This window comes from Anas platyrhynchos, chromosome 11 (assembly GCF_047663525.1).
Source record: "Anas platyrhynchos isolate ZD024472 breed Pekin duck chromosome 11, IASCAAS_PekinDuck_T2T, whole genome shotgun sequence".
Lineage (NCBI taxonomy): Eukaryota > Metazoa > Chordata > Aves > Anseriformes > Anatidae > Anas > Anas platyrhynchos.
In genome coordinates this window covers 9,819,538-9,845,926 of record NC_092597.1, presented here as the reverse complement: position 1 = coordinate 9,845,926, position 26,389 = coordinate 9,819,538, and the positions used below count along the sequence as shown (strand labels likewise).

The 26,389-nt window shown below is 39.4% G+C and overlaps 1 protein-coding gene across 8 annotated transcripts in view; it reads left to right on the top strand.

Annotated features, from left to right (window-relative positions):
- The window catches only part of RORA (RAR related orphan receptor A), a 410,146-nt gene that overhangs the window by 358,572 nt on the left and 25,185 nt on the right, over positions 1-26,389 (top strand). For all 8 annotated transcript variants that reach the window (XM_038185245.2, XM_027466152.3, XM_027466153.3 and 5 more), the window contains one exon: positions 20,668-20,753. In XM_038185245.2, coding sequence (XP_038041173.1) covers positions 20,668-20,753 — 86 coding nt within the window. The remainder of the gene's footprint in view (positions 1-20,667; positions 20,754-26,389) is intronic.

The following is a 26,389-nucleotide window of genomic DNA, read 5'->3' as shown; positions in this document are numbered from 1 at the left end:
ACTGGAAAAACATATTATCTACCCCAATTAGCTTATACCTTAAAATCTGTGATAATCAACATGTTTATTGTAAGACATACGGTATTGTCTTTCCATTCTCCAGCAAATTAGACTTGTGTATGTGTGGCAAATAATGTGTCCAACGTTCAACTCTGGTTGCTAACTTAGTAAATATTTCAGAATTCCTCCAAGTCAGTAACATTTTGTCAACATATCTTACATAAATTGTGCTGACAGCTGATGGTGGCATTTCTCTCCAAAGAAAACTAAATGCAGGAGATAGCCTATGTTGTATGAAATCCATACTGCTAAGAAATACATATTCTTTTACAAAGAAGTATATATTCTTAAAAGATATCTTTGTGTAATTCAGTAAGCTTGGTTTTCTTGAATTGTATGCAGATCCTATCATAAGTTCTGGAATGTGCTCTTTCCCTTTTGCCAGGGCTGCCAGACAGAGCCCTCTGATAATCTCTTTATCTATAGGGTTGTCTATAATGTTAATTAGTGAACTCTTTGAAAAACCGGCTTCCACGAGTTAATTTATGCACAAAACATCACTGAGGGTTGTGTTTTACCTGTTTCCCAACTAAGGGACTGAAGTACAGTTTAAGAGACTTGGCTTGGGCCACACAAGAAGCCTGTGTCATAGCCAGGAATCAAGACTCACAATTCATTGCCTAACCACAAGACTTTCAGAAAATAAAATGTTGAACAAAAGCAGATGCAACACTGAGAATTTGAGGCTTGAGTACAGTTTACAGGGTGCTTAACTCTCTGCCCATAAAACTGGAAGGATCTGCTTTGGAAGGCCAATAATGCTTATGCATTCCTAGCGATTTAATTGCAAACTGCCAGACTGCCGAGATTTCAGCCTGCCTGCTATTTCAGTGGTCTTCTGTGCAAATCCAGACAGTACAGGATTTAGTTTTCTACAGATGCTTTTAACCCATTGATGCAACTTTGTAGTAATAATTATTTAGGGCTGATCCCTTGGCGCAGAGGAGAGGAAACAGAATTTCAGTGCAATTCTGTCCACGGATCTTCAGAATGGTCAAACACATATTACAGAATCATAAGGCAGGAGCTAAAATTGTGAGGCTGCTATTTGAAAGCTTTCTTCACTGCACTTTTCCTTATGTTTGTATGTGTTTTTTGAGCACACGCTCTCTAATCTAGCAAGGACATGATAAGCTCTTGAGACATAATAAGCTCAGTAAGACTTGAAACACTGTTTACCTATTGAAGTATTTTCACGGCTTCTATTCCTGTTGGTGTACCCAAGCACTCTGCAGTATTTATTGGATCCTCACGGACAGGAATTCTCCAGTCCTAATGTTCTACAAGTATGAATTGAATTACAGGAGGGCATGGGCCCAGCTCCATGATGCTTTTTAATCCTTTAACTCCTGGTGTTTTCAGTGAGGCCTACGTGTTTTACGGAAGTTAGACACACGCACGACTCAGTGATAGTTATGACTCGCACTGGCTTTCACATGCGATCCTTGTAACAGCACAGGGACTTGAAGTCAGATCATCTCAATCCTGTGACAGCAGGTCCTGTGTTGGCACGAGGGAAAGAAACATTTCACATATTCCTCTGAGAGAAGGTAGGAAAATTCAGACTAGGATAGGAAGAAAGGATGTTTTTTTTTAACTGCAAGGAAAACAAGCCATTGAAACAACTTCTAAGATCGGAGTGTATTTTCTATGGCTTGATGTCTCCTTGTGTATAACAACAGCAGCTTGAAGCGAGATGCCTTCCAGTATCGCTGGTACATATGTGTGTCTCGGAAAACCCACTAAGCCCACTCGGTGATAGTCCACCATTTATATTGCACGGAACATGAGATCTGATTATAATGTCACCTGCTGCCTATAGGTTTCTGCTTCTGTAAATTTTTTCTTAGCCTGAGCCCATCACACTGGTGCTGGAAGCAGTATGTTCACAGAACTTCCCTCAGTCTGAGTAAGCAGACAGGTGGATATTTTCGAACAGGCAGTTGAGTATGGGATTTCTCTTACGGTTAGAAATTCTGGAATTGGGAATATGAGGAAGGGGAATGGGGTACAGTCTATCCCTGAGTTCTGAACGGCTAAATTAATATATTGGTCAACTATCCTTCCACAGTGCAATTATTTTTTGCACATGGAGAAGACACCTCCCTGAAAATTCCTTGTGACATAAGGTCTCTGACTAAAATTAGGTCATAGCTATTTAATTGTTCAGTTGTCCACCCACAAGGGAGCTACAGAGAGCTCTTTCAATTCCTTGCAATCAAGTAAGTAGCAGTTATTCTCATTTATCCTCTAAGGAAATAGTCCACCAAAAATAATGGGTTGATTCCTTAGCCCCTCCCTGTCACTAATCACTCCTCTCTCTTAGCTACGTATGGACTTGGCCCTCGTCACCAGGGTATCCAAGTACCTCAGTCATTAATTTTCAACTTACAACACTTTGGTGATGTAAGAAAGTGTTGTCCTCATTTCACAGCTGAGGAATTGACACATCAAATAAGTGACTTGCCTGAAGTTTCACAGCAATATTGGACATAGAAACCAGTGACTTATTCATAGACTATTCAGTTTCTTGGAAAACCAGCCTGTGCTCCTTGTCCTTCTGTCTGCTCCCCCTCGCCTCCTCTTCCCGATCTGCAGGCCTAGCAGTTCAGATGTGTGTGTTCCAACCATCCACAGGCGAGCGCTGCCAAACAGACGCACCCCTCCCTTGCGCGAGCACAACAGCATCTCTGCAATCACGTGGGGAATTAAGTCAGGAAACCGATTCAGGGTAAAGTTAATCCGCCAAAGAACAGTTTCAGCGTGAGTTGTTGGCTCGTCTGGCTCACGAGGTGCAGCTGTACAGGCACGGGAGGAGGGGGAGAGGCAGGGGAGGGCAGTGCCTTTCAGTGGCTGAAAATCGATGCTGGTGCGTGGCTTGCGGAGCTGGTGTGGTGGGGTTGTGTGCTCCTGTCCCTGGTGGGAATAGAAACAAAATCAAAGCCTTAAGTGAATTTGGTTCTAGTTTGTTCTTTTGAGTGTAGATTGTGAATGTGGGATTTTCACCATGTCTGTAGAGCCTCCCCACAGCACGGTGAAGGGGCAGCTGGGAAGTGTGGAGTTCGGCAAAGCTGTGGATGAGTTCTCGTGACGATATTTTAGTTGTTACCCACACGGCAAGTTTCTTGTGTGGCTGCTATCATTAAAAATGTTTGACTCTATATAAACATTTTCTGCTCAAAAGTCAACAATTTCTGAAGAGTTATGAATGCAGCTGGGGAAGGTCACTATTACCAGGATAAGTACATTTATGAAGGGAATTACATAATGTCAGTGTTGCAGCTTACTACCACATCTCGCCTTGCGACACCTGGACCTACGTCAGCTCATGTTACCTTCCCTGTCTATTGTGAGTGGTTCCTCAGAAAACAAGACAAATCAAAATGGTGTATGCTGGGGGGGGAAGGATGTTGGTCTTTAGCTGCAGATTATCTCCAGATTTCTGCTGTGACTTCTCATGTGAGAGTCATGCATACACGTAGAATGCCTTGTTTTGCTGTTCCCACTCCCAAAAGTGCTGTTGAGAGAGCTTCCAAATTGCTCTGCTGAGGTGTGCTTTTAGCTTTCAAAATAAAGCACGTATATCAGAATTCCAGAAAACTTCAAGTAGGGACCTCGGCATGCTAATAAGTTGCTTGCTGACAACTAAGGAAAGAAAGATGACAGTAACAAACACTGAGAAGTAGCATAAGAGAAACATAAGAGAACGTGTAAGAAATTGCTTCAGAAGAGAACAAAACTTTAACAACTGCTGTTAATGTTTTTTTTTTACATGGTGATGGTATCCTTTCACCTGAATTGCCTTATGACCTAAAACAGCTGAGACCCTGGAGAACTTTTTTGCTGTTTTTGTGGCTGAACCGTGTCTCCCCCACTTTTCTCATTTTCATATTCTAGCTGGAGCATGAGGCCTCCCTGGGAAAGCGAGAGGCTGTTGCAGATGGTCCTCAGTGGTATAAACTTCTGTTGAGAAAAAACTCTGGCCTGTGTCAGCTGCAGCCACAATCCTTTTTCCAACTCTGCTATTGCAGAAGTCTCATAAGAAAAGTGTGGGTGATTGTTTTACTTGTTTCTTTTGTTCAGGCTTTGCTCAAAGGCTCAGGATTTGGACGTAAATCAGTTTGAGTTTTCCTCCTCTGCTGAACATAGATTGTAATGTAACAGCACAGCCACTCTGTATAGTAGAAACCTAATAAAAAAACAGATTTTAACATAGTCACTAATTCCTTTGAAGGAGGCAGTGTTAGCAATTACGAACTAGACTAGACATTGGTAAGAAGTTACAAAATAATTACAGGCTTCCTAAAGTAGTACAGTGAGTAATTACAGGTTTAAAAATGTTGTTATGAGCAGTAGTTTATATCGAAACTTCATCCTGCTCCTTGAAACCAGAATACATAACTCTCACCCTGCCACAGCAAATGCTTGTCCTTCTCTACAGAAGAATGTAGCCTTGCGTTATTGTACAGCAAATGTTCTGTGGTACATTATTTAAATTAGCATATAATAGAAACCTAATTGCCCACTAGGGCCCAAAGCTTTAGCTGGTGTAGATCAATGTGCTTCCACTGAAGTCAGCGTAGCAGTGTTGATTTTCACCCCTTGAGGATCTGGCTCAGCAGCTTGTTTCTATTCCAGGCATTGTTAAAGGAGATAGTGTGTTTAGAATATTAAACCATGGCATTGTCAGAGATAGTCTACTCAATTCATGTGTGAGTGAAGAGAAATAAAGCGGTAAAACTATTATTTTTATCTGAGGATTTCAATTTACAATGTCAATTATTCATATTGACTGATCTGGTACAACAGGGAAATCATAAGCATGGGGTCATCTTGTTGTGGTTTTAATTTCCTACGTCTGTAGTTATCTAATCCTCTCAGTGTGAGCAAGCATGATTAGTATTTATTTCTATTCTGTGTTCCAGTGCCCTGGGCCAGGTTCCATGCTAAATCCAAAGTGACTCTCCTACTCCATTGTCACTAACTTATGCTGCAGTAATTTAACTAAAATCTTTACCTTCATGTCTAAAGCACCTGAACATATTTCTTCTGTGTGGATTCTGCCCAGATGCTAAGGTTTGTAATATATCTGTATTTTTAATTGGTTTTGGAACTTCTTGTAGCAATGTTTCCTGAATAATACTTGGGGAAACAAGGATTTGGAAAGAGCCTGGTTGCTTGTTAACCATTGAGACAACCAGGAGGAGTGTTGTTACAGCTGTACAACTGGTTAATAAATTGCTGCAGTAAGAACAACAGCTGTCTCTCTCTCTCGAGAGTCAAGTACCAAAATGAATAATAATTCTTCACTCTGTCAAATGGTTTTTACAAAAATTTAGAATGCTTGGTTTGAGAAGCTTATTTTATTTATGAATGCTCCATTCAGGAACAGGGAAACTTTAGGTCTGAACTGAGCCAACAATCCTTTGTTGAGTTTGTTTCCTCCCGTTTCACTGCCATTATTCACAGAAGACCTCTGGCTGCTCCCCCACTTATCTCTGCTTCCACTTGTCCCCCTGGTAGCTTTGGATAATCAAAGTTATGCTACAATTATTCTTTCAAGAGCAGAAATACGGGAGTTCTGGTTAAACGTTTTGGTTCTTCATCAAAGAGAGCATAGTAAAGGACTCTGTATAAGTGTTTTAGAATACTACAGCATTAAAACTGTCAACAGTTGGAGTTGCTTGGCGTTCGTTCTTGTCTGTCTTCTGGCATATGCAGAACAAACACAAAAAGAAACATCAGCAGGAGTGATGGGTGAAGACTGTTATGAAAGGGTTGAGAGATCTTCATTCTCAGTAAAATATTCTATGGCTTTATTCAGCTCTGATTACAAGGTTGGTTTCTTGTCCTTGCAAAGCTCAGTAAGTGGTTTTCAGTATCTCTGGATACAATTATTACAATAATACAGGTGTTGTTTCTGTCATTTTACTCTAATCTTTATCAAGCCTCCTTTGTTTTAGGAAACACAGATGAAATACATTCACTACTTGCCTGCTTCTGCCATTTTGTCATTTGGCCTTTCAAACCTAGTATTAACAATGCAAAGCAAGTTGGTTCTTCCCTTTTCATCTCTCAGATGAATTTAGTAGCAAATGATTCAATCACTTTATACTCTAATTTCCTGCTAGTACTCATACTCTACCCAACACATGTATTCTGCCCCTTTCTGTGGGGCATAGGATTGAGTTCTGCTCCTTTGTACTTTCAGAGCTGTCTGAAAAAGATGCCAGTATTCTCTGTATTCTCTGTTTGGTTCTTTGAGGGATCATTTTGCAATTTTTTTTTTATTAGTAGTATTACTTGTTAATAAACAGAGGTATAAATGAATTATTACAGTAATCATACGAATGTTGGTGATAAGGCAGTGTATGTATCCACATCATCAGGTTCCTTTGGTTTTGGTAGTAGGATTTTTCAGCTTTGATATTGTTGTCTTTCTTTTCCCCACTTAAAAACATGAGAACATATTTAACCTGTGTGACCATAATATGCAACATGAATCACCACATGTTGAGGTAAAAATGCTGTCCTAGAGCCATGTGCAGGAGAATAACATCTTGTTATCCTCATTGAAAAGAATGTCAAAATTTTCACGTCTGATGGTCAACTGGCACAACACTAAAGATGAGAGCGTGTGTTTTTGTAATCACATCAGGTAACTCACAATGCAAGCTGGTGTTATTTCTAGAGTATGGGAGCCTCTGATGGCACATCATATTTTCTTACCTGTATAGGTTTGATGAAAAGTTGAATGAACTTTGAGAGCAGCAAAATATGCTGGTAACTACACTGCAATAGATCAGCTGATAATAATTTGCTTGGATCATTTTACTTCCCAGTGAGGCCATAGTGGTAGAGCTATTACGTGTTGGGCTTTTTGCCTTTTTGTTAGGAAGAAGCAGGATTGCAAAGATAATGGGTGAAGGCGCTGGAGCATTCATGGCAATAATTTCTAAGAGTTGGAGATAAATAGGCAGGCAAAGCTGAAGACTTATCTGGGTGGGGATATTAGCATTTTGAATACTCTCTGCAGAGATGCAGTTATCACTTAATTGACTTTACCTTAGGGAACACTAGAAAATCACTACTCGGCCATAAAGGAAAAGCTTTTTGCACAGAGTCCACACAGCTCTGTTGTGCTGTACAAGCAGCTGAGGTCGTTACGCTAACAGAGTCACAACAGGGAAGGAGAAAACCTGCCTCGGATCTGCTGCTATGGGAGCTCAGACATCTTGTCCTTCCTTTAGATGTATCCTCATGATTAACTTCCTCAGCTTGAATCGCAGCTGTCACCTCGCTTCTCTCTTGATACCACAAAGAAAGTTGGTGTAAAGGTGAGGGCGTGGGGCCTGCCCCTCTGGATGCCGGCTGCTGCCAGGCAGGCCCTGTCCCCAGCAGGGGCAGTGGATCCATCCTGGGGCTGCTGTTTCAGCCCAAGGCCCATCCCATCCCATCCCATCGCCACCAATATGGTGTTGCAGCAGTCAGTCCGTAGGTCTGTCTGCCACATGCACCCCTCATGTCTGGCTGTCAGGGCTTGCTCTGCTGCCCTTTCTGTGGCATTTTTAAGCCAGAGGGGAATTCTGCATTCAGAGTCGCAGCAATTTGTGCTGCAAATTGGATGGTAATTGACTGCTCCCTTGAGAGGCAGGCACGATGTGCAGCCGCTGCACGCATGGCTGCTCACAGAGCTGTGCGGGCGTGGAGGAGGGGAGGCAGGACCAGGGCCGGCTGATCAGAGGGAGAGGGCAGGGACATGCCCACCTGGTTTCCTGTCGCATCCCGCGTCAGCTGCACAGCCCAAGGAGCAATGTAGGAACCAGGAGAAGACACTTTTTTTTTTTTTCTCAACTTGGTTTTCAGTCTTAGTCTGGAACAAAGGGGGTTATTTTGAATTTTAAGGATTTTTGTGGAAAAAGAATTGATCGTGTAGTGTTTAGAGAGGCTTGAGTCAGACCTTTCATTTGCCTCAATCTGCCAAGAACAGATTGGTCTCTTGCAAACAATATTGTGCTTGTATGAACACAAGCTGATACTGTTAGTAGACTGAGATGGGTGTGTGGTGTCAGAGCACATCTGGTTTCTTACCTTGCTTATTTTCTGAAGCTCTTCACTATTTTCAGGTGTGCACAGCTGATGTCACTGAAACCCTCAATTCAATAGGATCTTTTCCTACAGAATAGTTGCTTGTTTTGTTTGTAGTCATTATTTTAAATTTTGCTATCTAAGCATGTTAGGATTTTATTGGTATTATTCCTTCAGCAGCAACATCAGTTACTCTAGGCATTGTTTAAAATATATTTTTTTTGCATTTCTTAGTGAGATTTGGCTTAGAGCAAAATCATTAAGGGGAAAAAGAATTAGTAAATCAAGCCCTTCCTTTCCCTTTTCGAACCTCTAATTTTTCCAACCTCAAGTTAGTACGTGAAAGGGGTTTAACAACTTTAAATTGGATTTTGGAATGTCAGATGACTCTAATAGCCTTTATACACAAATAACAACAGAAGAGCTGATTATTATTTCTGGGCTCTGCGATGCACTTATGTAATCGTTAATCTTGGCACTTCTTTATCTCCAGCAGATTAGGTGGCCACTGTCATTTTGAAGACTGCCATTAAGTCGACTTTGTTAGTGTTTAAATATGTGAAGCTTAACTTTAAGCTTCCTTAAAGTATCTGATGGAGGTATCCTGTGCATACAGCATCGTAACAGAGCAATTGTAGTAAGTTTTAGTCAGATATTTGCTGCAAGAGTCCAACCGTAGATGTTCTAATGTAAAATATTAGTTAAATAGCATCTGAGGACACTCTGAAAGCTTCTTAAGTGTAAAGCATTTATTTATCTACTTGAAACAGCAAGCAAACTTGCTTTATCTATTGCCTTGCAGTTGTTTTTATCATGGAGAGGTAGGAAATGAAATGCTATGAAATGAATCGTCAAAAGAAAGGGTTTTAATGGAGGTCAGAGCACCTAATATAATTGTGGCAAAGGAAGATCTTTCACCTTTTCACAAGCCTGTAATTTTCTAAAATGTTTTTGTGAGGAAGTATTTTTTTCCTTCCATCATCCTTGTCAAAAAATGATGATTTTCAAACAGTGAGGATATTATACACAGACAGGAGAAGAACTACGGAACCAGAGCTGAGGCCAGGGAGATGGCATGAATGTGACTGGCAGGGGGACAACAAACCACATGCACGTAATGCATGGTTTGAAGAACATGTTGAAAACTATCTCTGGCAGAAATGTTTTTGAGTGTTCCCTAGACTGTTTTTATTATGCGGTAAGCCCCACCCTATACAATTTCCATCTCTGATATGATACTGCATGTTCTCCTTCCTGGTGTTGTTCTTGCGAACAGGTCATACATAGCATTTCCTTCCTGTGAACATCTGATGGAGGAGAAAAATGTGCACCCAACCACCAACAGGCAGAGCTGGCAGCCATCCAGCAGCTCTCCCTGTCCTTGGCAAGATGGGCAGTCCTGGCCTGGCTTCAGAAGAATGAGGGACCACCAAGGAACTTAATGCAAGTCAAGAGGACTACTAAAAGTAGTTTTATTAATCCTCTAAAGACATCTGAAGAGAGCATGCAGAGGAGCCGTGAAAAGATGAGACAGCACATAGACACTAAAAACAGTGGCAATGGACAGCATCCCTGATTATAAAAATAAATAAATGTCCCTGTGCCAGTTGGGAAGATGCAGAACACAGACTCCAGAGGAACCCCTGTGTGAGGTTTGAGGGATCCTGGTTTGGGCCTGAGTAGGTGAGCTGCTGGCAGCCAAATATCACTGAAGGAGTTGCAGAATAAATTCTCAGTATTGACTGCCATGTGAATCCAGACAGGAGGTGTTGGAGGAAATTAAAAATGAGCGAGTGTTAAACAGGCTTTTTACTGTTTAGAGTTCTGAAGTTGTTTTTGGTTGTTACTGTTCATCCCTTAAATGAATCATCTGAAAATGAAAACTTAAACTAGACGTTGAGAGCACACCTTTGTGAGAAACTAATGATTCCACTTGGCATACAGCATCAAAGGAAAACTTTTTAATGACATCAAATTTGTGTACAGCCAAAAAGAAAATGAAAATATCTTAAAAAGGAAGATGTAGTCACTTGAGAATGATGGAACTTTTCTAGTCTGGGTAAAATATTTTTTTTGTGCTACTTTTTCTTATAGAATTACATCGAGTTTTTGAATATTTTTTCATCAAAGTGCAGCTCTTTTGCAAGGAAGTGTCTTCTGCACTCGCCACGTTTGTCTTGCTTTAACGTATTCATACAAAGTGTCATTTCTCAATACACATAGTGATACATCCTGCAATTTCTGCAGAGGCCAAACCCTTAATAAAATTTTTGCAGACCAGCAAAATGGTAGGACAAACCTGAATCATGACAAAACCCTTTGTTTAAAGGGACACCTGCCTTATTGGGCAAAGTATATCCTCTTGTATTTTCCATATGCTTTCCATGTTCCTTTTTCCAGACTGACATTTGCTGTCTCGGGGGTAATAAATACTGAACTGCACCATGACTTGGCCAAACTGTAAATGTAACAGAAAACGTGCATTGGAATAGGGAACAGGCAGAGGTGATGGGTCACTAACCAGGGGAAACCTGCAAAGTAGGAGCATGCATTCAGGAATTACGGATTGATCAGAGAGCTATCTGCCTATGCATGGAAAGAATGAAATGGAAGCATTACACACAGTCACATTTAGTCTCATTGACCTAATGTTCAGTGATTCACCTTACAAATGAATTTAGTTGAAATTGTTAACAATTTTCATACCACGTTGCAAGTGAAGTACCACTTTTACCACTGTTTCAAAAAGCTAGTAAAAGATCTTTCCTTAGTGAACAAATGCTAGTGCAATTTAGCTACCAACTAATTAAATTTCATAATTTGGCATACAGTGTAACTATATGCCTTTTAATAGGGACTAAAATGATTGCTTTCAAAGTATTGATAATTTAAGACTGTTCAAAACCCGTGAAAAATAATTAAAGAATGTTGTGCTGGCATACTTTTTTCTGGCTTAAAATTAACAAGTGGTTTGTAATTTCTTCTTTGTTTTCATGCTGCAAACAAACAAATACATTGAGATGCTCCCATAGGCCAGCACATTTAATTAGGAAGAAGCTGGGAGGCCAGTGTTGGAGTTAACAAATTCCATGTTCAGAATGCCAGCTCCTGCAGCTCAGAGTAGGAAATTTCATAGAAAAGGTGGACTTCATGCATTAATCAACAGAGCAAATTTAGAGGTAATTTAGATTTCCACTCTGAAACAGACATTATTAAAAGACATTCCTTATTGAAATTAAGTCTTCTCTTATATCTGTTTATTTCTGTATTTTGTATAAATATATAGAAATATAGATACATTTCAGCTTTTCAATGCAGTTGGAGGAATTTGACTCCTTTTGTCAGGGAGGCGAGAATGCCTTCATTATTCTCCAGCTAGTTCCAGAAAATAAATTTCTTCCAGATTATGTTCTCATGCAAATTTCACTTTTTCTTCCTCTCTGTTACTACTAAGAATGAAATACCCAACTCCTATATGGAGTACAAATCAGAGTAGATTTGCTTTTATCTAATATCAGGGAAAAACAACTGCAGAGTTGAAGAAATCCCCGTGTGTCTGAGTATATCAGGGCACTTTCTCTGCCTTCAGGTGAACATGCATCTTGGCCTGCCAGCTCACTTCTTTCTTTCTTTCCTCTCTCCTTTCCTTTTTTATTTGAACAGGCAATATGCATTGGTTTGTTCTAGCAGCAGAGCAGCATGGTACAGAATGTATCTTAACAGAACTGTGCTTATGCCCCTGCTGCAGGTGTTCCTCTTCACAGATACCCAAGGTTACTGGTTATCTGAAGGAAGAAATTAGGGATGACAGAAACCAAGTGAAGTCTAGAATCCTCTATCAACATAGCGTGGAATGAAATAACTGCTAGCTTGCTGCTTACTGGATAAACGCAGTAACAAATCAGAATAGAAAAAACAGGCAGTGCTACCACTTACCGTGGTCATAACTCACACCTGTGTTGCTTCTGAAAGTTGTATTTTGTGTAATTCTGTCAAGAGCAACCTTTTGTAGGTATGCAATTAAACCTGTAGGCTTTATTTATTTATTTGTTTGTTTTAATCAGATAACTGGTCTGCTCACAATCACTATTGTGTAGTTTTGTGGCAGCTTTTATCTAAGCAGTGCAAAACACAGCAGATGTATGACGAATGGTGTTTGTTTGGAGGTCTACTGACTTGCTTCTTGGGTCATAAAATGAAGATGCAAGACTTGGCAGTATGTACCAGTTGCCTAAGATAGCTGTGTAGAGGTAAAGGCTGATTATCTTGATTATGTAGATAGAGAAAATGAGAAATGGACCAGTGTCTCCATTCACATAGACGTAATTCTCATACTACTGCTGATTTGCTACGTCTTGATGTGCAGTCCAGGGCTTTGAATAAAACTATGTTGTGTTCCAGTAAAGGCAGTCACATGATTGCAGTGTCAAGTGTGTTTTTGTTTGTTGTGAAAACCTGCTGTACTGCATTGCTTTATTTAACAACAATTATATTCAGCTCAGTCCTTAAATTAATCATAGTCCAAACCTTCCTCATCATAGCCAATACATCTAGTGTTAATTTTGAGCCAGAGAAGAGAATTCAATACTCATATGTTTATTCGTAAGCAACTGAGTGAACAAGAAAGAAAGCAAGAAGCCGAAGTATTATGGAGTATAATGATTTTTTTTTGTTTTTGTTTGTTTGTTTGTTTGGTTGTTTTTTTTTGTTTGTTTGTTTTTTTGAATAAATATAATATAATGTGGAAATACTTTCTGACCATATCAAAATAGTCAAACCAGTCTTAAAATGCTTTGGATTTGAAATGCATAGAACCTTCTCCATTCTTTCCCTCTTCTAGTCCTTGCTGTTAATTCTGGTTACTATGCCTGTGGGTGGGGTCTAGAGAACAACTCTTTCCCCAGATCTGGAACCAGGAAGTGGTTAGGATTTTCTTAGTTTTTTTCTTATCCTTGAAAGATTTTATATCATTGTTACATAACTTACTGCATTGTACAACTTCTGCTGTATTATTTCAACCATCCGCACAATTCCTGTTCAATTCAATTTCATGGAATTAGTAACAAAGGTGGAGCTTTCAAACCCCCCCTCAATTTAACAAACTGATAGATTTTAGTTATAAGTTGGATGTCCTATCAAGTAAGGACTAGTTTTTTGTGCTCCTGGATGACAGAACATGTCTGGATGTGGCAGCCCCAATTATTTTAAGCAAAAGCGTGAAGCTCACTGCTTTAGTGTGATTTCTGATCTGTGGTTTGCCTTTGTAATGTGCCTGTAGTCCCAAGCTAGAATTGTCTCTATCAGTCATTCCTTCAACAAGGAAAATCAAACCGTTTAGCTTTTGACTGCAAATTAGATCACTGCTCTTTTTTTCCTCAAAAATAGAAGGAAAAAATAGTTATTTCAGTTGCTTCATTCTAGAAATGTTGAGATATCAAGTTGCCTTGTTGGATCAAGAAGAATAAGAATATTTCTGGATGAATAAAGACAAGACTGTGGAGGGAGATGAGACTGTAGTAAAAACGAAAAAAAAATGATTTTGTGTTACACACATGACTGAGCAGGAGCAGACTTCATCTCTTTGAGTTCCTCTTAACACCTTTCGTCATTTTTTATATTGTGTTCCTAGACCCTTGTAGAAGTCCTATATTTTGTGTTGGGAACTTCATTTTGTTTTATTTTTTCTTACAGAGGTTAAGCATATTTTGATGTTCTATTAAAGTTTTTTTCAGGAGTTTTCCATTTTAATATAAAATTAAAAATATCACAGCAGCTTCACAGAAATAGTTGTGCCTATTCAAGAATCCAAACTATTTTCCATATATTCTCCTGTCATTATGCATTCAGGTATCTTTGTTGAAGCTAGTGCTTAATGTAATAACAAGCTCAGGTTCTTTAATTTAAAATGTGTAAGTAAAATATCGAGGTTTAAAGAAGAACATTAAGCATATAATTTAAAATGTGTAAGTAAAATTTTGAGGTTTAAAGAAGAATATTAAGCATAAACGCCAGTGATTCTGGCATAAGAATATGAGCCCTTACTGCACTGTTCCCTTTGACGTGTCTAAATCAGTAACAGAGGCTGAAAGAATTTAGATTTATTCCTAAAATTCATCCTTGCAAGCCCCAAAAGTGCTCATGTTATTGTTCTGTACTATTTATCATGCATCTCATTTCATACTCTTTGAAGCCGAGTGTTTGTAGCATTATGGAGTGCTGCACACAATCAGTTGACCTAATAAGAGGGATCCAGCTGTGTTCAGGCCCAAAGAGCCAGCTTTGGCATTGCAGCATTTCTGCCTCATGTGTTTGAGGTGTTGCTCATACTTTACTTTTAATTAATACTTTGGTCGCTACGTTCATTTGCACTCCACCCATCACACCCACGGACTTCAAAGGATTTGTACCAGCATAACCTCAGTATTTATTTTGTTTTATTATTAGTTTGATTTCCTAAGGAAACAAGGCTTAGAGAGGTTGTTGTGTTTGTCTTGATTTCTGCCCATCCATCCTACTTCTTAATTTCCAAACCCATTTTCAACCTGTTGGTCAGTTTTAGGGAAGCTGGAGAGCATCAGCAGTCTCAAAGAGGTGTTCCTGCACACCTCATAGTAACTGAAGATGGCCAGGTGATGCTCTGAGGGATGCTGCTCAGCTTGAGCTCAGCTATAGGTATGACAGCTTGTAAAGGAGAGAAAGACGCAATGAACGTCCCACGTGCTGGGAGAGCTGCTGTGATGTCAACTGTACTAGCCCCCCAGAAATCCAACCATAAGACACAAGTCTCTAGCATGGCAGCTTTCTTAGGTATTCTCAGGAACTCTTTGTTCCTAGCTATGCCATTACAATACCCAGCAGCCTACTCATGGTCAGAACGGAATTAAGGTGGGGATTGCACATTGAATAAACAGGCCTTCACACAAGGAGCGGGCAGGTAAATGGAGTTTGTCTCCATCAGCTATTGATCCAAGCAGTTACTGTGTGTTCTGAAAATGCCTCAGATGTCTACCAACCAGATGTCATCTTTAGAAGTACACAGGCTTTAAATATTTTAATATATATGAGTGGACAGATGGTCACTTAGCGTAGCATATTAATGGAACAGGCAGAGCTATGCTGCCACTGGCTTTTAGTTTAGTGGAATTGCAGTGTTTGTAAGCTGCAGGTGTTCAGAGGCAAGTAATTTGCAGCCAGCTCAAATTACTTAGGGTACATGACAGAGCAAATTATTTAGGTAATGAAGCTGAAAATGCAGGAAGATTAGAATATTATATAGTAAAATCATTCCATGTTAATTCAGTTTGTGATCAGATATTATGTTGCTTTAAATACCACATTACATGCAGTACCCTTGTTTGAGTCAATGAATATGTATGAATATGTCAGTGAATATGTATGCCTCCTAATTTAATCAATATACTTACAAACAGCACTAGCAACATCGTCTGGCACAAACTGCATCCCTTTAGAAACAAGTTAGCCCAATTTGTATATGTATCGTGCTTCATTCAAAACCCTTCTGAATTAGCTACAAAGTTCTACACGCCCTCTGAAGCAGGGGACAGGTATGCCACATCCAGGGAAGGGAATTTAAATGTTTTTTGAAGAAAAAGAAGAGAGAACTTCTTAAGCAGTACCCTGAGTCTTAAGAGACCCTAGCTCCTGTCCTGACTGTAATATGCACACCACATCTGGCCGTGAAGTCTTGAGTTCAGCTAGCAATTTTGGCTACGCTGCTTTCACCAGAAAGCAAGTGGATCCCAGAAGGATGCTTAGTGCCCATATAGCTTCTAAGAAATAGACTTCAGTCTGGCACACTAACCAGTACAAGCTTCAGTCCATCTTTACTGAGTAAAAAAAAAAAGAGGATGTACACCTGGAATTTTCATTCATACACCTTAACAGAGAAGAGAAGAGAAAACTTAGATCTTTGGAAAATCTTTTTTTTTTTTTCTGAAGAAGAAGAAGAATGTTTTCTTCGGGGTGGATTGATAATACACTTTCCTGTGTCAAGGCTCAATGTGTTTCTACTTGGATATCAGAACTGAGGAGAAAGATGTTCCTTGCTTCCATGGCTGTACAGAGCCTTGTCCTGATGGGAGTCTGCCCAAGGAGTTAGAAAGGAAGAAACTATTTTGATGAGCTTGTAGAGAACAGTTCCTTACCAATGCAGAATTAGTTAGTTTTCTTTCCCCTATTGCTCAAACCAGACAAGGAATTCACACAGCATTTCATGATGTGGGAATTAATAAAAAGGGACAGGCTGTCTGGAGGGGTTGGTTTGGGGAGAGGCCTAAAAAGGCAGGCAAGTCCAGTGAAACTGGTTCAGATCTGGGGAAAGAAGTGAAGCCTGGAGTAGGAAGAAATAAGGGATATTCTTCTGTTATAGATGCCAACAAAAGATGTTGTTTAGTTGTCTCTGGTTGTCTGGTAGACATGTTCATTAGGAGTTAGGTGGAGACTATCATGTAATTTAGGCATATCAGAGCTACTTAAAGATACTACCAAGACACATTGGATGGAGGAAGAAGAATGGTTCAGGGGACAAAATACATTTTTTTTTTCTCTTGCAGTGTTTGGGCTCAAGTTACTGTTCTGTCTGATTTCAAGTAAATCAGAGTGTGCACTCAATTTTGCTGCTATAAAATGAACCATCACACAGCATTACAGCAGAAAGAAGATACATTTCTTGGAAACTACATGCTGTGCCAGTGATAGGAATAGCTGCGTTTTAAGAGATCTTCGATATACACGTATATAGAAGTGGGTGTCAGATGCCCTTCAGTTTTACACTAGAGTGCCCTGTGTTTGACATCAGGTCACAACTGCTACCTGTGGCCCTTAGTGGCCGTGTCTTTCTCTCAGGAGCTGCTTCTCTAGCAGTTTGTTCAATGCTTGAGGTGGGTCTTCGTGCTTGTGTTTGTATCTTTTGCTCCTGGTGTTTGTTTGGGCTTCACTTCCTATTCATCACTGCCTTTGGCAGAGGACATCATTGGTAGTATTCTGGAGCACTGTTATTTTAGGGCGTGAAAGAGTCTCAGGCCTTTAATCTGGGAATAGATGGCATCTGTCACCTGGGTATCTAGCGGTTTCTAAGCAACCACGAGAGTTTATTTTTTTCTGCAGTTCATATTTAAGAAATAATTTGCTCATGCATGAACCAGAATCAGCCTGAGCACCACCTCAGGAGACAGAAATTGTAAACTGTAATTTAGGCTAATTCTAGTCTAAAATATGAATTAGAGTATTTTATACAATCTTGGAAAATATACTATATAAATATATGTAAGCATAGCACAGGTACAATTAATGAGAACACGGCAGGAAGCTCTAAGTAACTCTGGGAATGTGAGAAACCAAGTTGGAACATATTCTTGACATGTAAAAATATTTCCCACCTGCCTTGTTTGCATAAGAACAAGGTTTTAGCAAGTACATATTTGCATGTCAAAGTTATAAGTGGGGAAAATATTTTCACCCTCGTAAGAAAAATGCATAATCTTGGCACAGGCAATTTGCATTTAGTAAGTTTAAAGTATCCAAGTCCTTTCATGCTGTATGGAAAGTGTATGAACTTGCGACAGGGATTCCATTTCAATGAGCTGATTTGCAAAGGCAACCACATAGAGCAGTAATTGATCTGATGTCTTTCCAGGCATTAATTTGTAATACAATTGGTTGTGGCAGTCCCAAGTAATTTATGTTTCTGAGTTTCATCCCACTGTACTGTATCTCAAAGTGAAATGTTAAGCTGAAATTGTAAGTGCTATGTGCTCTTGAAGGTGTAGTAAATTCTAGGGAATTGGGAGTTCTGAAACGATTCTGGATTTGGTGCTGTTTGTATGCACGCTGGTCAGCACACACCGGCAGAGCTGGAGCCTGTGAACCTGAGTAGATTCTCTTCTAACAGTAAAGGACCCTGGCAAATGCATTTGGGACCAATTATTGCACCTTTTAGGCTATTAGTAAGCTAGCTTCAGGCCATCACTTTGAAGGCATGTTACATTCCTTCAGAAACACTCTGCAAATGTCCTGTTGCTTAAGAAACAGAGATTGCATAGACAGACTTCATGGGTGATTTAACTAATATGCTGGAGATTGTAGATAAACAAGATCCAATTATATCATACCTCTTCGTAATAAGGCAGTAATTATGCATATAAAAGTGAAATGTGAAAAATATATTACCATGTAGCTAGCTGTTCAGATGAGCTCTATTGCTGTTCCGCCAAAGGAGCTGGAGAAGGCTGGTGACTCCTTGTAGCAGAGTAAAAAAATAACCATATGTTGAAAAGTTACATATGGGAATCAATAGATCTATTCCAGAATCTGCCCATAGGATTTCTCTCTGAAATTGAACTTCTGATGTACAAATGTTGAACTTGTGTGAATTTCACTCTGTTCAATTTGGTAATATAAAGTGTTAACTTCAGGGGAGGTTATGCTACCCTTTCTGTTCTGAGGCTTTGGTAACACAGGATGCTCTCCTAACAATTAATGCAGAGAACGAATTAATAAAATATCATCCACTTTATTTTTCTCTTTTATTATTTCACTTCCTGCCTTGCTGTTAGCTGAGAGCCAAGTGAAATTAAAACACTTCTTGGACGACTGCAGGGCAGAAGTTTTTGTCTCCTTAAGCATCCTAAACGCACCTTTTAATTTCAGCCTATCATTTGTTGCTGCAGGGAAGGTGTGGGATTAAATATCAAGAACGCAAAGATCCTTACAATGGGAGCAGATGCAAGTGGTGTCCTGCAGTACAAAAATATTTTGAAAGCTGCTGATACGGAAATACCAGGCCAACAACAATGTAGTCCCTTAGCTGCTGGGTACTGCTTCCCTTAGCAGAGTATTTCAGCTGCTATTTAGGTTCCTGGGAACAAACAGGTACCGTTCAGGTGCTCCGTTCACTGCATTTGATGTAGCGAGGAGAATATTTTGAAGTAACAGTTGAGCACAGTCAGTGCTGTACTCACAGTCTACCGGTCTTGAGTTTTGGCCTGATCCTGAGCTGTGGTGGAGCATACAGTAGCATTCTTGTTATAAAAGATGATTCTATTTAATAGTAAGCAGTCAGTTAAGGATTTAATGGCACGTAAAATACGGCATTTGAAAGAGTGGACATGACATTTTGAAAGCTTTGTTGAAAGTACAATGGAAGTTAGGCTAATGCAGTATCTTAGGTGCGATTTTGTGTGTTGTCACAGACTGGATAGCCATGAACTGGATGAAGTAAAGGCTCTCTGAAGCTATCAGGCATATCTTGAGAATGGGTGTCAGTTCCTCGCAGGAGATTAACTGCACTTCAGCTGTTTAATAAATCACAGTGAGAGACGCAGCAAAGGTTGTCTTTGTATTCCTGTTCAGGATAACCCAGTTCAGGAAAATCAATGTCGGCCGATCCAACGCAGCTGCAGGACAGAAGGTGCATTCTTTGAATTTTTCTTGCTCTCCAGCTGATAGACCCATTCGGTGTGTTTGTGTGAGCACATGCAAGCACACATAAAATGTTGATTGCTGCTCTCTGACATTATAAGCTGCTGCCTCGGCATGGTCCTGTCTGAAGATACACTTGGCTAGCAAAATGACTGCCGCTGCCTTCTCTGAAAGCAGTTGAAGAAGTATTCCTGCGTAGATGGGGAGTCCCTTACTAAATCCTTGTATTCCTTGTATATTCCCATGTCTGGGAAGGAGTTGCCATTTAGAGATGTATGCAGAGAGTTTTATCACACAGTAAACTGAATTACAAGTATATATAAATAATGATATAATGATATATATATATAGTACATATTATATATATATATATGATATATATATATATATAGTATATATGTAAGTTTGATGTAAAAATGAGGGCTTTTGCATCCTGTACCTCTCTATGGCATTTTCCAGACTACATTATCTCCTCTGGTTTTTATATGCTGACTAGAATGCTGCTGTGTTTTCCTCCCTCATTCACTCTGTGTAAACTAATACACAAAAATTTACTGATAATTCAACTCAGATATGTGAATTTTGGATTTCTTGTGTAAACTGCAGTTACTATTTACCGTGTTGCGTCTCTTACGTGTTGGCCAGTCACGTGAGCTGGATGGCATTATCTTGACTCCTTGAAGATGTTGCATCCATTTTCAGGCAGGGCAAACTTTTAAATTACATTACAACCTCACAGGAGTGAGACTGGAAGAAACCTTTCCACTGTCTTCCTAGCTCTTTGGCCAAAATGTGAACTCTCTTACTCTTTTTGGCTTTGAAATGCTGATTCCAGCCTTCTTGTGGTTCTTAAACACCTTCTCAAATGACCCATTTTAATAACCCAAAAGCTATTATATAACGAGCAGCCATAATTTAGTCCAAAGCTCTAGGGGACCCTCACAGTTCAGCAATGAATAGTTAATGCAGTATAATGTTTAGCAGGTTATTAGTTTTCACTGTACAAATGCTGATCGGGGAATGCTTTTATAAGGTGTTTAAAAGAAAATGTAATTAACTGGTTGCGTGTTTCTGTTGCAGCTCAAATTGAAATTATTCCATGCAAGATCTGTGGAGACAAATCATCAGGAATCCATTATGGTGTCATTACATGTGAAGGCTGCAAGGTAAGGGTCTAAAAAATTAAGTCTTAAAACAGCATTTGGCCTTTGGATAGTGATTCTTTTTCTTCCTCTTTTAAAGAGCAACTATTGTGTGGAAGTTGAATCAGTACGTTTCATTTCAAAGAATATGAAATCAATTGGTGAGTCTGAAGTACTGTTTTCATTTGGGTTTTGAAAAAGGCATTTTTGTGACACACCTTTCAGGACAGGCTTCAAAAATCACGCAGTTGTGCTGCATGTGCTCTAAGCTGTTTCTCTATGAATACGCAGAAGAGGTTTAAAAAGATAAACCACTTCTAACAAATAGCAAAGAATCTGTTCTGTGGATGCACTTGAGAGGGAGTTTGTGATTTTCTTGAGTCTCCCTCTCCATTTTTTGCTTTATAAATGACTAAGAAGCTGTGCTGAGATAGCTACTGTGAGAGCTCTGTGACTTCTCAGTTTTCTTTTGTAACCTGTTACAGTTACAAATCTCTTTTGGTTTGTATGGAAGATGCTTTTGCACAAATACTACATGCTACTGTTATTAAACTTATTCAAGTCTTTCTCTGAGCAGTGTGTATTCCTTACCATGTAGCTCATTGCTGTGTTAAGGTTTAAGCTTTGATTTTTTTTTCTGGATTTGTACCTTTAGGAACTTTAGTGAACAAGGACTCCAATAGAAGCACTTGTGTTTTGTTTAGTTTGTCTCTCACAACCAAGAACTAGACAAAACAATGCTAGCGCTAGCTCACGGTGATGTGAAGCTGATCGTTTCTTTTTATCACTAGTGCAGAATTACAGCGCTAGCTTGGGAATGACACAGTACGCACAGCTGTGCTGTAGCTTGTGGCTTTCTTTATGTAAGTATGTGTTGCTGTCCCATGCTGATGGGTTTTTCACTATTAATCTACGCTTTAGTTGTCAAGAAATTACATTTATGGTAGGTTTTAGGGTACTCTCCTGACATGCTTGATACTGCCTTCCATCATCAAAGAAGCAGCGTCTTTGCATTCACAACATAGAGATATCTTTTTTGTTTTTCCACTGAAGATTTTTGTTTTCATTCTCACGTTCTTTTGGGTCTCATGCAAGTATTGGTAAGAAGAAAAAGAAACCTCAGAATGCTAAAATTATGTAGGACTACACCTCATGCCCTTTGGAAGAGCTGTTGCTACAGAAGAATGCAGGAAATGCACTTTAAATGTAGGAAAAAACACTTTATTCGTAATAAATAGTAGTTTGTTTGTTTGTTTTTTATTATTATTTTTATGCAGTAGCTGAACAGCACTTATCAAATCTCAGCTTTGAGAAGTGGCAGACATTTTCAGTGGCAGTTCTGCTGTGTGATTGTAAGAATATCAAGTTACGTTGACTGTCCGAGACCCTTTAATCTTTACATGGTCTGGGACCTGTATACCTGAAAGACTGCCTCAAGGTTCCTGATGAGCATCATTGTCAAGAGACTGAGGTTAGCATAATGCTAACACTCATCTGTGCAGAAAACAGGGCTTTCACAACATGGCCTGCTGCAGAGCAGGAACAGGCTGCCAAAGGGAAGGAAAGTTGCCAACTGTATCATCTTTGGCTTCATCGTCATGCGTTTCTTTGAATGCAGGCCTTCTCTTAAGCCCTGCATGCGAGAAGAGACCCAAACAAAAGCAGCAGGATGGCTACATACAGGAGGAAATAACAGAGCACGCACCATACTCACAGTCACATTAGTTGGTATGTAGCTGCTAAGAGTTTAGCACTGTGGGTTAGAAAAAGAAATCCATTGAGAACTTTCCCATCAGAGTGACTGTGCTTTCACAGGAATAAATGCAAACAAAAAAAGTTTAAAAGTTACTAGGAGAAAAATCCATTTTATACCTCCAACAGCCAGAACAACAGATGCTGGCCTCATAGTGAGAAATGCATGTGCAGTTCCTTGCATTTTAGAACAAAACGTTTTCCTTTGAACTCTATATAATCTGTCTCTGAAAGTCTGTGCAGTCCTCAGTCTGCCTTTGAGAATGCCACCAGAATGGTCAGCTGGTGGGAAAGGGCAGAAGGGAAGACAAGCAAGCAAGTATACTTACCACGCTGAAGCCTATTTGAACACAGGTGGAGCATGTGTGAATAAACAAGACAGTGGCTCAAAGATTGAAGTTAGGCATTTTCTCCTTCTCTTGCACTAGCAGAATCAAGTTCTCTAACTATACAATTTTAGGCTGTATTTTAAAGCAAATAAATATCAACTTAGTTATTTCTCTCGAGGAGGCAAAGAACTCTGAAGTTCACTATTCTTTAATGCCAGAGCATCAGAGGGGTGACCTGCAAGTAGTGAAAGATAAGGGAGTTCTAGTGGGGACAAGTCACAGGAAGAGTCTAAATGATAATGGCTGTACAGCATTTAAAGTACACTACTGTAGCAGATGAGTTTTGTTTGTGCTAAGCTCTTCCACAGTAATGTCAACAAAGTCTCACCCAACAGAACTATTTTGGCTGGTGAAAAAGTTGGCATAACTTGGCTTCTCCCAAATGAGCCAGGTGTGTATTGGTCTGGGTTTGTTCTTTTTTTGTTGGTGGTGTGGTTTTTTTTTTTCCCCTGAAGTGTGTTTCCCAGCTTTTCTGTGGCTCTGATCTCTGCAGGTTTGAGCATGCTTACATTGCTCTTCATGTTATGTTAAACCTTCTTTCATAAAAACTACTTTGCTACGAAGACCTAGTTCCCAGCCCTACACTGACTCATGGAGCCAATGTCCTACACAAACGTAGTCCCATTGAAGTCAGTGAGGTTCTGCACAGAAGAACCCATTCACGGGCTTCGGATTGCAGGATCAGGGCCTCAGTCATCGTAAATGAACAGAGGTGCTGCTGCCTTCTCAAGCCAGGCCTGTCAGGAATGATTGATGTACGGGCAGCAACAGCAGCAGGGTGGGAAGCTTTCGGCTCCCTTACTGTTTTGCACTCCACTTTGGTGTGAACTTTAATGTTACTTAATAGTAATGTTAACATGAATGATACTGTTTAAATACTAATAACCATTAGAAATATGATTTCTTTAAAACCTAACGTGAAGCTTCAGTTGCCAAGACCTACTTTGTAAGCTTAATCTGTACCATGTGTGAAATCACAGAAAAGCTCTGGTCAAATTGATTTTTGCTGATCCTATTTGCCCTGGTAGTTTTGTAGCCCTTCCATTTCATATACCTGAAAGTTTTCTGGCCAGTTCTTCTTGCTTTATTGCATTTGACATATGAGAATTGAAGACTTTAAAGTCAATTAGTGTTTCTTGAGAAGTTTTAATTTCCTACCTTGCTTTGGGGTTACTGGCTGTTTTTATCACGTCACTGGCTGTTCTGCGCAAACATCATTGACTACTCCCAACCCGTGAACCCATTTAACTGAATCTGAATTCACGTTAAAAATATATATATGAAAAATAACACCCCCTCCACTTCTCCCCCCCCAGTGATAAATGAAGTTTGTAGCCAAGCTCTGTTTCATACTTGATCTCAGAAGGCTCCTGTGGCTAAATATAAATCACATGAATTTTAAGAGACTGCTCTTTCTTACCATCATTGATACATACAATGGAGGGTGATGGAGAGGGGAGAGAAAATGAGTAATTTAAGACTTCTGCTCAGAAGCACAGGTGAAGAGTGCCATGGACACTGTAGCATGACTCCAACAAAAGTTTATTCTTGTGTTTAAGATCAGAAATGCTAGCACTGTACTAGCACTATTGAAAAATCTAGTATATGAATGGAGCACTCGTTTAGCTGTTAGTTGTAGGAACACATTAAAAACATTTTTCTCAGTATTAGGAACCATGGTGAGAAAGGACACTAGTTTGTACACATGGTTCCATCCAGTTCAGTATTTTCTGCTTCAGGCTGGTCTACTGACCTGTACCAGATCTCTTTCTTTTAAGTATTGGCCTCTGGCCATTTAACCATGCTGATTCCCTTCTTTTTGCTCCCTTGCCCACCTAGGTATGAACTGCAGATATTGTTTGATTCGTTATGAACGACTAGACAGGACTGAAACACCAGTACAGATTAATACATACATGCTTCTTTCAAATCAGCTAGGCAGATTGTTTTTTGAAAGAGAGACACCAACACTGTCTTTGGTACTGCAAGAAGAAATTGTTGTCAGGTAACACCTGAATGCTGAAAAGGACATAGCAAAGCATTTAGTTTGAAATGAACTTGGTGTTAACGAACTCTATCTTAGAATTTACTGATGCAATTACTTGCTTTTGCTGTCAACAGTGCCAGTTCATGCCCAACTGACCCACAAACATATTAGTACGACTCCTCTTTGCTTAAATGCCTGCAGTTGTTCTCATAAGACCATCTATGCCTGGCACTTCTGCACATTTCTCATATTTTCAAAGGTTTATAGCCCCTGCCGTCTGTCTCCTGTGTCTTTTTAGGTGGTTCTGTTCATCGCAAGTACAAGAAATGTCCTCATTTGTTACTTCAGAAAACAATACTTGGTATTGTCATTTCCCATCTTGTGTTGCTTTTTTTTTTTTTTTTCCTTTAGACATTGACTTTGTGTACTAGTTGGTTTTTCTTTACTCTGCCAAACATGGAGTGTCACATTGGTAATGTAAACACGTACCTCTAATTCATGTTTTTGAGGTTTTTCTTTCATAATGCTTTGCCTAACCAAGTTTAAGCAAAAGATGTAAGAAAGCAATGAGCCATGTTACAAAGAAGGTATGTAAGAGGCCTTGTATAACCTGATAAGCAAAATATCATTCCTGTATTTGCTACTTATGTAAAACTGATTTATTTTTCTGTTTTCAGTGTCATTACAACATTGTTATCAAATACTTTATTAACAGTTTATTTTAAAATTTTGTCATGGTATTCCTTCCCCTTTATAATTAAAATACATGCACTTTGCCATAAAAGGGTTAAAATCCACTTGTAATGTTTACATTTCTTACATTTGGCAGTGTATTTTTTCTGATGCTTCTTATAAGAAAATTTGATATAGTTTGCTTTAGAAAAAAATAAAAGAATCACCCCCCCAACTAATTGTTAATTGCTCAGAATATTGCAAAACTTAATGATACGTGGCAGTCTTTAAGTATTAGCCATAAATCACGGGATTATGAATAAGTCTTTTTTGTCACGGGCTTGCATACAGTCATTCCAAAACGTCTGCCATTAGGATGCAGCAAGGCAGCTGTCAGCTGTTTTCTTGTAATTAAACAGCCAATGAGCAGCTAATTAAGACATATGTGTATACAGAAGTGGAAGTGGGTATGTTAATGAACTGTAGGAATCAATTCATTAAATGAAAATTTGTCAAAAGACCAAACATGAGATCAGCATTTCAGCCTGCGCCACACTGGAGAGGGAGTCTGTGCGGTGAGATTTGTGACATCAGAGAATCACAATCGGATTTTTCCCTTTCAAAGTAGGAAGCTTAGACAGAGATGTCTGTAACACGGAACCACTGAACAGTGAAGTTGCTGGAACTATTAATAGACTTTGTGAAAACTGCTATTTACATTTCAAAGTTCTTTTTTAACAAGTTGTTATTCAAACTGACTTGCAAATGAAAAGTTCTTGTGCCCTTTTTCCCAAACTTGATTTTTTGGCAGCGTATGAAAAAACATATATTGTTTTGTACATAAATAGGAGTCTGAAATG